The 14356-nt window shown below is 40.2% G+C and overlaps 1 protein-coding gene across 2 annotated transcripts in view; it reads right to left on the bottom strand.

Annotated features, from left to right (window-relative positions):
• Positions 1–724: 724 nt before the first annotated feature.
• The window catches only part of CERK (ceramide kinase), a 42934-nt gene continuing 29302 nt past the window's right edge, over positions 725–14356 (bottom strand). Inside the window, exons 11-13 of one of the 2 annotated variants that reach the window (XM_063323381.1) lie at positions 7236–7435; positions 4775–4983; positions 725–3851 (exon numbers count right to left, since the gene is read on the bottom strand). In XM_063323381.1, coding sequence (XP_063179451.1) covers positions 3752–3851; positions 4775–4983; positions 7236–7435 — 509 coding nt within the window. In that variant the 3' untranslated portion in view covers positions 725–3751. Of the gene's footprint in view, positions 3852–4774; positions 4984–7235; positions 7439–14356 lie in introns of both variants that reach the window. The other variant, XM_063323380.1, reaches the window with a different exon arrangement.

Genomic DNA, 14356 nt, shown 5'->3' with positions numbered 1-14356 from the left:
AACTGCTGGAAAGGGTGCAGCGGAGGGCTACCAAGATGATTAGGGGACTGGAACACCTCTCTTATGAAGAAAGGCTGAGGGATTTGGGTCTCTTCAGTCTGGAAAAAAGACGTCTGAGGGGTGACCTTATCAACGCTTATAAATACTTAAAGGGTGAGTGTCAGGAGGATGGGGCGAGGCTCTTTTCAGTGGTGCCCGGGGACAGGACAAGAGGCAATGGGCACAAACTGGAACATAGGAAGTTCCACCTAAACATGACGAGGAACTTCTTTATGCCAAGGGTGGCAGAGCCCTGGCACAGGCTGCCCAGAGAGGTGGTGGAGTCTCCAACTCTGGAGACATTCAAAACCCACCTGGACGCGTTCCTGTGCAACCTGCTCTAGGTGACCCTGCTCTGGCAGGGGGGTTGGACTAGATGATCTCCAGAGGTCCCTTCCAACCCTATGACTCTATGACTCACAGCTGCCAGCCCTGCAGCCCCCCCAGCTGCCAAAACCCGGCCACCCAAACCCAACACACTTCACAGGCAGAGGTCGCCACGATGCTGAAAGGTGTGTTCTGCTGCGCCCACCGTCCGTCCACAACAAACTCGGTTTATTTATTAGAATATGAACTGCACCCGTAGTGATTGTTGCAATAAAATTCTAAACCCCCATCTATTTACTATATACTATTTAGGATATATTATATATTTCATGCTTCTTAGAACACTAGTTTTCTTTGACTTTTTGTAGTTTATATTTTTCCATGATCAGTATCTCTAAATACTTACACTGTAACTAAGTTTCTTCTCCCCCATTCAATCTTTAGTTTATCTTGGTAGATTTACTTAGTTTTAGCAGAATTCCAGCTTCACTGGTTGCTTTTCTTTGCTCTCAGTGTTTGTCCACGCTCCTGCTTGCTACAAAGCTGTGGTAAACCCAAATGGAAGGTGAGGAATTACTTCTCGACCTGATTTAATCTGCCCACGTTGGTCACACTGAGTGACCACACCTTTGTCTGGTAGAAATACAGCAACAGGTATTTTTTCAAATCAAGTTGTGCCAAGAAGACAACCACTGCATGGCTGTACGACGTATTTTTATTTTTTCAATGAAATGCCCTAGCGTCATAAAACAGAACACATTTTCTAATCTTGAAGCCAGCAAGATTGGGGAAAAAAAGTAAAATTGAACTTCGTTTTCCTATACATAAATTCCATACTGAGACTACATTCAGAGAGAAAAACCCTAGAATTAAAATGTAAGCAGACATTACTTAGGCAGCCCTCTTCTTAAAAATAAACTGGACATGTCATACAACTCACATACGGTGCTTTGCTAGTACAAGATGCTACAGATAGAATTATTCCAATGCAACTATGCAGCTTTTCTATTACTTAAGACCTTTCAATTTTATTATGTTGAAACACCTTTGTTATTTACTTCACACTTCATTACCATACTACAGAACCATCCTGTCTCCTTTTCCAGTGGCTTGTTTCTCAGAAAGGGAGCCTTCACTGTGGCTTTCTTTGGAAATTCAGTTTCAGATATTAAAAAACACTCAGTTTCAGATATTCAAAATACTCAAAGCATTTCAATATACATTCGCAACTAGATTAAGCCTCCGTTTTTCAAGTAAGAGTCTCATGAGTTGCTAGTAAACCAATGGAAAGAGCTGGTTAGTATTTACTCCTGTACTCATTTACGAGAATGTAATCCAGACAGCTGTAATGCCTCGTAAATGCCCCCGTCTGTTGGTGAGCTGAGTGTGCACCGTCCCATCCCCCACAAGAATTACAGTAACTCAAAGTCTGGGTTCTCACAATATTCATGGGACAGCCCAAAATAACTGTAGAACTTTTTAAACAAACGACACTTTCAAAAAATATTTGCATCTGTTGAACTGCATAATCTCGTTTTCAATGAGGTTCTTAGGTCAAAAGTACTATTTCGCTTATTAAACATGGCTTTAAAAATACAGTGTACATAACACTTATGTTACAAATGTCTGAAAAGCATTGGATCAATCAACATTTCAACTCATTGCATTAATAAGGAAAGTAAACAGCAGTACTTTTGGAAAAGTATTCAAGTATTTCCCTGAAATACTATAGAACAAAAAACAGATCCTGAACTTCGTATGACTGTTCTTTAAACAATTATCATTTGCAAGTGCTTTTTTGTCATATAGAGCAGTATGACTAATACTTTGTAGCAGAGATATAGCACAACATTTTGACATTACACAAAACTGGAATGTAAATAATTTCAATAGGAAAAAAAAATAAATCAGCCATTTATAACAATTTTCAAGTGCTTCAGTAATAAACTGACCAATCACCATGGCTTACACAGAGCAAATACATGAGAGACATGAAACTAATACAAGCTGAATGACAGAAGTGCCAATAAATATACACGAACAGAGAATCATTAGCTGTTCTGACACAAAAAACCCCTCAGATGCGATGAGTTTTAAAAGAGAACTACGCAATTAAGAAGAGACAGAAGAGAGCAGGGGCTAACTTCTGATTCTCAAACAGGAATAAATCTGTATGAGAAAAGCAAAACTTAGCCCCAAGCCTACACACAGAACATGTGTGCGCCACAGTACCCAAATCCAAACGCAACTTAAGTAATCACTCCATAGCTACACACGATAGTCTAATGTTTTTTGCTATAAAAACAAATCGGCACAGTGAATTCATGATTTATCAGATGCCAGTTTCTTCCCTTGACTTCACAAAACAAACTATGTTTCACATTTAGTAAAATAAACATTATTTTAAAAACTTTCAATCACCAAATCATACTTTTAAACTTAACATTACAACATCTTATTTTGCAAAGACATTCCAACCTATGTAGTAGAATTTCCACAGAATTGTGTACTGAAAAGGGAAGCTTTTCATTTATTAATTTTAGATGTTTTAAAAAATGTAAAACTTGCTGGTGTTTCAGAAGATATTTATATTTTCCTTTGCCTGTGCCTTCCTGGTATTATAAGTATCCCTGCGAGTTGCTTGCAAGACATTTCAGTTGCAGTGTGTGGTATTTGGTATCATCCAGTCATAAAACCCTTTACAATCCCAAAAAGCATCATGCAAGCAAGCCTTTATAAATAGAGTATATAGGATAAGGTAAGATCTGTATACAGATGTGCTTTGATTTTTCAAAGTATTTCTAAACTCTTATTACTTAAAGCCAGGAATGTGTGTTCCAATTGCATTGATAAGTTGCAAGGTATAGTCAGAATTACATAACGAAAGATTTTACTAAAGAAAAAGAAAAGTGAATGACAACACTGTTGTCCAGCATTTAAGCCACATGCAACTACATAACACTCCCAGCAGAAACGTCTTCTCAGACACTGAAAATGTCATTTTTGTATCTGTTATATTCATGATCAATGACAATGGAAAGTTCAATGTTTTATAACATTTAGGTATTATTGCAACACAACTGCTAAATAGCTCTCTAGAGAAGCACAGAGAATTTATCAGTTGTCGTGAGTACATATATATATATATATGCCCAATCCTCTCTTTTCTAACATAACTTAGATTACATTGCTCCAAGATATATTGTAATGATTACAATGTTCTTAAAAAAAATAATACAATGCAATCAGATGTCTAAAATTAAACTGAAGCTATCAAAAAAAAGAATCTAAAATTTTAAAATCGTTGTCAATTTGACTAAAATGCATATTTACTCAATTTCCTTGAGCTTTTATTTTTTTCTTCTCCCCATTGGAGGAACAATGTCTATAGTAATTGTTCAACGCTACTCTGGCTGTAGGCAGCTTCATCTTTACAGTTTTCCTCGATTCCCCTTGCAAACAGTTTCATCAACTGGCAGTGAACCCTGAAAAATATGGAAATCAATTAAAAATAATTGAGTCCTACATATTTAATTCTAATAATCCACGAATTTCAAGCAGTTGGACAAAGTTTCTTGCTCCTGGCTACAGAAACCACACTCTCATTCTTGATACAATCCTCCCCTGCAAAGGCGGCTGGATGCGTTTGTGTATCCATCACTCCTCTTACTCCTCTTTCCCACACAAAATGTTCTACAGGCCACTTAGATGAGCTGATCGTACACAATACACAATATTTATAAAAATCACTTCGGACTCCTAAGTGATTATGTTTTAATGGAACACACTTGCATGTAAATATTTTGTATTGGTTTTGGTTCCCTTTGTTCTAGAAATGTCAAACAAAAACATTCAACCAAAACCAACCTCAAACAAAAAAGAAAAGAGCCCTTCAAATTTCACAAACCTCTATTCCCTATTAATTTGATTATTTGCACAACTGAAAACTTCTTTCTCCCTATGCCAAGGCTGGAAATAAGACTCTGTGCTGTGTGTCAAAAAAACACAGGGACATACTCAGTATTTCTGCAAGACAAAGATGCTTACTTAAGCTTAATAGGAAAAGCTAGTGCTGAGAGTAATGAGGTACGACACTTATTTAAAAAGAATCCTCCCAACACCACCTTCACCTTCAGCACTTCAAACACACAATATCAGTCCTTAACAAGTAGGTAGGACTTCAAAGGTAGGGCCATCCATCTATCTCAGAGTGATCATTTACAATACACATGGTTGGAATAGTGTCTGGAAGGGCCTCAAAAAAGTAACAAAAAAAAAAGTTTATTATCAGAAGACTCAAATTTGCTATGTGGAGGCACTTTTTGGGGATGTCTTTATGAGCACCTTTAAAATCATTAAAAGGCTTAATGTTCTCTGGCATATATAGAGAGAAAAAAAGGATCCTTACCTCACTTCAATCGCTGAACTGTCCAGAGTTTCTCCATCACAATTCCAGGTGCTATTAGCAATATTACAGCAACAGACCGGATGATCTCTGCAGAACTGGCCAAAACGTTTCTTTCCTATGTCTGTGACATTGCTTTCATTGTCTTCTGAAAGCTTTGATGTAAATTGAAAACTCTTCACCCGATGAACATCTACAAATGAGAAGTCAAACTACAAAGAAAAAAATAAACAAAACAGGCAATTACAATTAGTTAAATATATTTGATGTGTCAAGCAACTCAACATGCACATTTTGTATTCAAGAAAGTTCGTCCACTTCAATTTTCTAGAGAAGCTTACCTGAGACATAGAGGGATTTTTGTTTTTAAAATCTGCACAAGCCAAAAAAACAATAAAGCAAAAGTGGAACCTGACTTTTCACTGGCCCTCTTTAAGGAGCTGCAAGTTTATGGATTATCAGGTAACAGGTTCTGAGATTATGAGTAAATGGGTTATAAAAAATATTTTAAAAACCCTATAAAAATTATTATAACATGGAATCAAAGTTAAAAAGGTTTGGACTGGATCCTTGTACCATCCTCAGGACCTGTTCAACTACAGCCCTTAAGACATACAGGTTTTTCTGAAAGCCTTCTGCTTCTGCATTTGGAACAATGGCCTGAAGGTGAGGATTCCACGGCAGTGTGGTCACAACACAGGGCTGGGTGTATACAAAAATAAGAATAGAGGGCACTATTATTACATTCTAACAAAATTAATTTTAACTAGTTAATTCAGCTAGAAAAAGGAGGACAATTAAGAGAGTGACCTTCTTCGATTTACGCTATGATATTGTACAAATGCTTTAAAATAGGCTTTGCAAATTAAAGAAATAATCAGATTAGAGGGTGCTCCCACCTGCCTTGAAAGCAACTTAACTGTAACATTAAACATGTAGTAAGCTGTAATAAGTACAGACATGCAATGGAGTATGTCTGTGTGTATCTATGGGAAGGGGATGGCAATGGAGCAAAAGTGGACAAAGAAACATTTTACCCATAAACCAGTCTGTATTAAGGTACGGTCACCCTTTTCTTCCTTTTTCTTTTCACATTTTCTTAATTTTTCAAACAGGGTTTCTCATTATTATGGTAGATCCTAACCTGAGGTGAAGACAATATGTACAACCCTGCCTTTACACCGCAAAACCAACATATATCAGGGAGAAATGGTGGGAGGGGAACGACCACAGTGGCTATCACAAAAAGCATCAGAGTTGAAGGGACCTCCTAGGCGTTAAGTTCCTTTGGCTTTTAACCATAAACAAACTGTGAAGTTGTCAAACGCTGCACTTGGAAGCCGCGGCTCCTGGATACAAGGAGGCTGACCAAGCAGTGTGCTAGCCCCAACAGCCTAGTGGCAAAACCTGGCATCCACAGCTGCACAGAGCCACCCATGGATGCTCTCCTGTCTCCAGGCTAAGCAGAACCTAGCCTCTTGATAAATGTTGAAGCCAATTTGAAAGGTAGACAGGGAATGCTTCAAATAATCAAAAACAAATCCCTCCCATGAATGGCGCCATGAGAGTGAGTGGGAAGGAGAGAAGGGAAGAAGAGGAGACAGAGAATAGCAGGAAGGAGGGATACAGACACAAACACAATGTCCCAGGGAATGGTAATGAGGAAATGCAAGAAAAAGAAAATCTATATTAATTCTTCTACAGAGGAGGAAGAATAGCATCATAAAAAAGTGATATTTACTATTGCTTTTATAACTAGATATGACATTAGTCCCTTGTTCAGATAATTTCCAGACCGTGCTAGTAATATCAGGTTGTGACAAATACTAAATGGGTGTATTCACAGCCACAGCTCTGGTTTCAACAGATACTACAATCCAAAGCAGTGATTCATCTTCCCTTGTAGTCTGTCCTAACAGCTACAACATATGCAAGGAATAATTTTGAAGCTGAATGCATAAGCTCATATCCTGGTCACATATATGTATTAAAATTCTGCTAAAAGCCTGCTGTTTAGAATCAAACTGCAGTTCTGGTAACTTTCTTCTAAGCTACATTTTTATACAGTTTACAAAAAGTGATTTATTATTCTTCACTACATCTTCTCTCTTAGCTACATTATACTGCTGTGAGCAGTTTTTCATGACGAATACATGGGGACACAGTTGTGATAAAATCGCTTTAAATATTGTCCAAACAGCAAATATATGGAATGTGTTATGACACAGAATTCAATTAGCAGAAGTGGAATTTTGTTAGAACATTATGGACAAAGACTTGACTTAGCTAAAAGGATTCTTTTTTCTTTTTAGTGGTACTAAAGATTATGTCACCCAAAATGCATAAACTTTTTTTTTTTTTTAAAACCTGCTTCGTAGATATTCTTTTTGCCATGTGAGAATATCAATATCTACAACTCTAGACTGAATCCTCTTGAGAATTCACTGTCAAAGGGAATACACACCTGATCATCTTGGTTTGTATGTCTGACAAGGTACCGTAGAAAATCGAATCTGGAGCATTTACGAACTAGAATGAGGTCAGCTGAGCCATCTGCCAGATGAGCTGCTGGTGAAAGACCTTTTGGACTTCGTGGACAGGCACAGCTCATATTTACTGCATTGATGGCTAGAAATTTCCCTTTAATAACCTTCCATTCTTCATCTTCTGAAACACATCAATAAAGGCATGGTGATAGGTTATTATTTGGTCTACTCACAAGAACACTAACAGTTGACAACTTTTACTGGCCATATTCATGCACTGTCAATACATATCTAAAATAAACTGCATTAAAAAAATATTTATATTTCATATACTAACAGAGAAGGTTGCTTTCTCCCTTCACAGCCTGATTATCTACTAAAACTGCACACTATTTCTGACATGTGCCTGTCAAATTCAGGATCAATGCTATTTGGGAAACCCCACAAAGCCTTAGGCAGGGACAAGACAGAGGCAAGTTACAACTCTTGTAGCGTGAAAGTTCAGGGGGACTTTCAACTTTAAAAAAAAAAATTATTCTTGCTCTTCAACATGTTAATCTTAGCTAAACAGCGATGCAAAGACAGTGGTTTAAAATTTGGTTTCTAAATCAATATTCCTCTTCTGCCTAAATGCCAAAACTATATTAAAAAAAAAAAAAAGACAGAAAGGGAAGAGATGACTCAGGGTTCAGCAAGGACCAGCAGGCAGCAGATCGGGAGTCTGTTTCCACCCCACGCCCCTCAAAATGGGGGCTCAGATATTTGAAATGAACAACTGCACAGCAGTAATGAATGCAGAGTAGTCTGTGGAGATACACGTGGTTCTAAGACTGGAGTTCAGGAGTGAAGCGCCATTGTTGATGATGAGGGGTAAAATTAAAGAATGAACAAAAAAATTATAAAGCTTGTTTATATAAGCTTGTTAACGTTTGATCATAAACCATGGCAAGACAGACGTTTTGAGGCATATTAGCTTGTATGGACTTAGAAATCTAACATTATTCAGTTCCCCATGTTTGGGTTAACTTATAGTTATTTTCAAGGTGCTTCTTTGATAGACTTTAGATGACATTTATGCTATATATTTCACGTCCTGAAATTCTGATATTCTTTACTGTCTTAGTTTTAGAAACTTCACATTTACTTTAGACAATCATTACTACAATTCTCTAGGTAATTTTGGACCTAACATCTATGATGCATTCATTTTGGATTGACCTCTTCCAAGCTTTATACAGCAGAAAAAATAAGAAAAAAAACTAAGAAAAAAAAATATTTTTGAAAGTATTTTGTAGTTGTTCTTTGTTCTTACTAACTACCCTTTAGTAACAGAACCAAAAAAAAAAAAAAACAAACAGGCTTCCAGGAAAAACAGAGTAGGATTATAATGTGACAAAAGACTTAAAGAACATTAAAAATTTTATTCTTTTTCCATCTAAACTGTCCTCTCTATCTCCTGACAAACAAATCGGTAATAACAAGAAAAAATGCAGGTCTTAAATTCAGTATTTTTGTATCATTTGCCTGACTGGTTTTAGTATTGCTTGCTTTAATGCCGATCTTTTAATGCTGCTTTCAAACAGGACATTACAGAAAGAAATAACTTAAATCAGATTCAAAACGTGTATCATAAGAGCGACGAGAAAGACTTAAATGTCAGACTACAGAATGAATGTGTTCAGGCTGCAGGCAAATAATGGGGCCCTGCTCTGAGATTAAGGTAACTGAACAGAAGAACTACTGGAACTGGACATATCTGTGTCCGGAAGTGTAAAGGAAAATTTACAATATTTACAAGAAAACCAGGTGTTTTCTGAGATACACACAAAATGAAAACACCACCATTTACTGGTAAATGCTGTTGTTGTTTAGCCGAGAAACATTAATAATTTAGACTATAGTGCATCCAGATACGTGTTAACATTACAAGTATGCTCACTGTAATAAATAAGTCTCAAATTACTTAAAGTAGAATGCTTATATGTGTTACTGTAATCGATTGTTTTCACCTGGTGGAAAAGTATAGTTCAGCATAAATTTCAGCATGTTACTCAAGAAAAGCTTCGCTGTTCAAGTAGCAACAAAGTCAGGGTATTTATCACATTTTAAATGACCAACTGTTTTCACACCCATTCTGCGGGGTGCATCACTGTAATAGCACAAATTATTTGCCCACAATACCTTCCATACAATAGAGCAATCATAAGCAGGGAGGGCATAAACAGCACTCATTTCAGCTGTCTGTTGTGTATATATACTGCAAGTTACTGAAATCAGCATAAAGCACCAACACTCAAAATTTACTCAGCACACGCACATAGAATTCTGCACCACACAAAGAAATATGTTCAGTTACAGCCGACACAAACATCCTTCTAAACTTGTCTGAATTGCGCTCAAACCAAGCAGGCACAACGGAAGAGTCAGCCAATACGCTCTGCCAAGTAAAAAGCTTATCTGAGGCGGTGATTTAAAATCCTTTCTATTGCAAATCAAGAGTAGCTGATTTTTATTGTTTGCTTACCAGTACTGCATGGAGGAGAGATCGAACTACAAAGAAAGCCAGCTACCAGAAGTGAAATGGATTTAAGTAAACAATACCCTACATAAACAGCTGCTTAATGTCTTGTGCAATGCTGGCTAAAGCAGTCTTGATTGCTCACTAACCTGTAACTTTCTTCTGCCTTTGCTCCTTTGCTGGATCAAAGCTAACAAAATGTCAGATTTGAAAAAAACAACCAACAACAAAAAACAACCCTAACCCCCACCAAAACACAAAAAAAAACCCCCAAACAAACAAAATATCAAACAAACCCCCCCACAAACAAAATAAAAAAGGTTGGCAATTTCTAACTACAGTTATTTCTCAAAAAGACAATTTAGTTATCATATTTAGCTCCTAAGAAAATATTATGTAAAGCAATTTCTTTAGCTGAATCTGGGCATAAACTAAAACAACTCAAGAAATACTCCAATCTGGCCATCTGTTGACTATATCAAAGATGTGAAAGCAGTAGCTGGGACACAAGCACTATGGAGAAGCATGTGTAACAGGAATTCAAGTTGGCATAGAAATCTATATACAGTCTTTATGCTACAAATGAATTTCTATACTATGATGATACTCTTTTTGCTAACAAATGGCTAGAGTCTGGCACAGACACTGTGCAAAATAGCTGCAATTATAAAATAATCTAGGTCATAATGTTTGTGTCAAGAAAATTAAGGTTTTATGCACTGGGCTTTACAAGGAAAATAAGAAAAAAAAAAAGAGTAAAAGCAGAAACAAGCACCAGTGGAAGGCTGCCTGCAGTTTAAGAGGGGTTTATCCAAGTCAATGAACTGAGACCAGAGGCGAAACTCGGCCAACTGAATCTGCACATCTTACTCCGGCAAGGCCACAAGTCTATCAATATAGCACCGGGACACCCCAAGGGAATCCAGGGGGATTCACGCAAGAGGGTGACACAGCCAGCCCAGCTGAAGTGCCTCTACGCGAATGCATGCAGCTTCGGCAATAAACAGGATGAATTAAGGGCCGCTATGCTGCTGGAAAGCCATGACATAGTGGCCATTACTGAAACTTGGTGGGATGATTCCCATGACTGGAATGTAGGGATAGATGGATAGAAGCTCTTTAGGAAGGACAGGCAGGGGAGGAGGGGAGGAGATGTTGCCCTCTACATCAGTGACCAGCTAGAATCGATGCAGCTCCACATGGGGAAGGACAAGGAGCTGGTTGAGAGTGTATGAGTTAAGATTAAAGGGAAGACAGGGGAAGGTGATGTTACAGCAGGTGTCTACTACAGGCCACCTGACCGGCAGAGCCAAGCAGATGAGGCCCTCCATAGGCAGACAGAAGTGGCTTCACGATCACAGGCCCTGGTCCTCAATGGGGGATTTCAACCACCCTGACATCTGCTGGAGGGACAACACAGCAAGGCACCAGCAATCCAGGATGTTCCTGGAATGCATAGATGATAACTTCCTCCTCCAAATGGTAGAGGAACCAACAAGAAATGGTGCTATGCTGGACCTTGTTCTCACCAACGGGGAAGGGCTGGTGACCAACGTGAGGCTCAGGGATAACCTTGGCTGCAGTGACCATGAAGGGATAGAATTTAAGATCCTCAGGGCAACTAGGAGGATATATTCCAAGTTTACGACCCTGGACTTTAGGCATGTAGACTTTGGTCGCTTCAGGGATCTGCTGGACAAAGTGCCACGCGACAAAGCTCTAGAGGGAAGGGGGGCCCAGGACAGCTGGTCAGTATTCAAGGATCACCTTCTCCGTGTCCAGGAGCAAACTATACCGACAAAGAGGAAGGCAGGAAAGAATGCTAGGGGACCTGCCTGGATGAACAGGGAGCTCCTGGACACACTGTCACACAAAAAGAAACTTTATAAGGAGTGGAAGAAAGGACAGCTGGAATGGGGAGCATATAAGGAAGCTGTCTGAACTGCAAGAGACCTGGTGAGAAAAGCTAAAGCTCAGTTAGAATTAAATCTAGCCAAGGAGATCAAGGGAAACAGCAAAAATTTCTATAGATACATTAATGGTAAAAAGAATTCTAGGGAGGGTGTTGCCCCCCTCAGAAAGGAAACAGGGGAGCTGGTGACAAGTGATATAGAGAAGGCCGAGGTTCTCAATGACTTCTTTTCCTCAGTCTTCACTGGCAAGTGCTCCACCCACACTCCCTGAGTCACAGAAGACAATGGCAGGGGTTGGACAGAACTGCCCATCGTAAGTGAAGATCCGGTTCATGATCATCTGATGAACCTGAAAGTGAACAAGTCCATGGGACCTGATGGGATACACCCAGGGGTACTGATGGAACTGGTGGATGAGGTTGCTAAACCGCTCTCTATTATATTCCAAAAGTCATGGCAGTCTGGTGAAGTCCCCACTGACTGGAAAAGGGGAAACACAATCCCCATTTTCAAAAAGGGAAAGAAGGAGGAACCAGGGAACTATAGGCCAGTCAGTCTCACCTCCGTGCCTGGTAAGATTATGGAGCAGATCCTCCTGGAGGCACTGCTGAGGCAGAAGAATAATGAAGAGGTGATTGGGTACAATCAACACGGCTTCACCAAGGGCAAATCATGCCTGTCAAACCTTGTGGCCTTCTATGAGAAGGTCACAACATCAACAGACAAGGGCAGAGCAACTGATGCCATTTACCTGGACCCGAGCAAAGCCTTTGACACTGTCCTGCATGACATCCTGGCCTCCAAGCTGATAAAATATGGGATTGATGGACTGACAATTCAGTGGATAAAGAACTGGCTTGACGGACACACCCAAAGAGTGGCTGTCAATGGGTCCATGTCCAAGTGGAGTCCCTCAAGGATCACTACTGGGACTGGTCTTGTTTAACATCTTCATCAGCGACATGGACAGTGGCATAGAGTGCACCCTCAGCAAGTTTGCCAACGACACCAAGCTGTGTGGGGCGGCTGACACGCTGGAGGGAAGGGATGCCATCCAGAGGGACCTTGACAGGCTGGAGAAGTGGGCCCATGCCAACCTCATGAAGTTCAACAAGACCAAGTGCAAGGTCCTTCGTCTGGGTCGGGGCAATCCCAAGCACCGATATAGGCTGGGCAGTGACTGGCTTGAGAGCAGCCCTGAAGAAAAGGACTTGGGGGTGCTGATAGACGAGAGGCTCAACATGAGCCGTCAGTGTGCACTAGCAGCCCAGAAATCCAATCGTATCCTGGGCTGCATCAGGAGAATCGTGGCCAGCAGGTCAAGGGAGGTGATTCTCCCCCTCTACTCCACTCTCGTGAGACCCCACCTGGAGTACTGTATCCAATTCTGGAGCCCCTACTACAAGAGAGATATGGACGTGCTAGAACGTGTCCAGAGAAGGGCCACGGGGATGATCAGAGGGCTGGAGCACCCCTCCTATGACGACAGACTGACAGAGTAGGGGTTGTTCAGTCTGGAGAAAAGGCGGCTCCGAGGAGACCTTATAGTGGCCCATGAGTAACTTAAGGGGGCCTACAAGAAAGCTGGTGAGGGACTTTTTAGGATGTCGGGTAATGGTAGGACTAGAGGGAATGGATTAAAAATAGAGATGGGACGATTCAGACTGGACGTTGGGAAGTAGTTCTTCACCATGAGCGTGGTGAGACACTGGAACAGGTTGCCCAGAGAGGTGGTGGAGGCCCCACCCCTGGAAGATTTTAAGGCCAGGCTGGACGGGCTCTGAGCAACCTGATCTAGTGGGAGGTGTCCCTCCCCATGGCAGGGGGGTTGGAACTAGATGATCTTTAAGGTCCCTTCCAACCCTAACAATTCTACAATTCTATAATATCAGTCCTTCCCATTAAGGCACAGTAGTCAGACATAAAGAGATACAGCTAGGAGGATGACTGCACAGAATCCAGTATATTGAGAGTTGTTTTAACAGAGGAAGGAAAAGCTATGCCCATAAAAAAATCCATGGAAGTGTGCACAGGAGTTGGAATGGGGGGAAAAAGGAGAGTAAGGATAGCATACTAGAGAAATCTTATTTATTATTTATACTGAGTACCAGTGGGGTACTGTACAGAAATACTTAAGCCCATGGTGCGGTTTAACCCCAATGGCAACTCGGACCACACAGCCATTCACTCACTTCCTTTCACCCTTGGCTCCCAGAGTAGGATAGTGAGAAAAGAGGGGGAAAAAAGGAAAAAACTCATGGGTTGAGATAAAGACACTTTAATAGAACAGTAATGGAGGAGAAAAACAAATAACAGCAAAAGAATACACAAAATAAGTGATGCAGCACAATTGCTGTCACCACCCGATGATGGATCACCCAAGCCCATCCGTAGCATCGACTGCAGATCCCTGCCCCACAGCCGACCCCCATTATTTATATACTGCACGTGACATCTATGGTATGGAATATTCCTTTGTCCTGGCCAGCTTGTCCTGTCTGTGCTCCCTCTCAGCTTCTATGGGAAGCTGAAAAAGCCCTTGACTTAATATTAATAGCAACAACTAAAAAAATATGTTATCAACATTATTCTCATACTAAATCCAAAACACAGCAGCTACTAGGAAGAAAATTAACTCTATCCCAGCTGAAACCAGGACAGTCTACTA

Source organism: Chroicocephalus ridibundus, chromosome 1 (assembly GCF_963924245.1).
Source record: "Chroicocephalus ridibundus chromosome 1, bChrRid1.1, whole genome shotgun sequence".
Classification (NCBI taxonomy): domain Eukaryota; kingdom Metazoa; phylum Chordata; class Aves; order Charadriiformes; family Laridae; genus Chroicocephalus; species Chroicocephalus ridibundus.
This window is presented reverse-complemented; position numbering and strand designations above follow the sequence as displayed.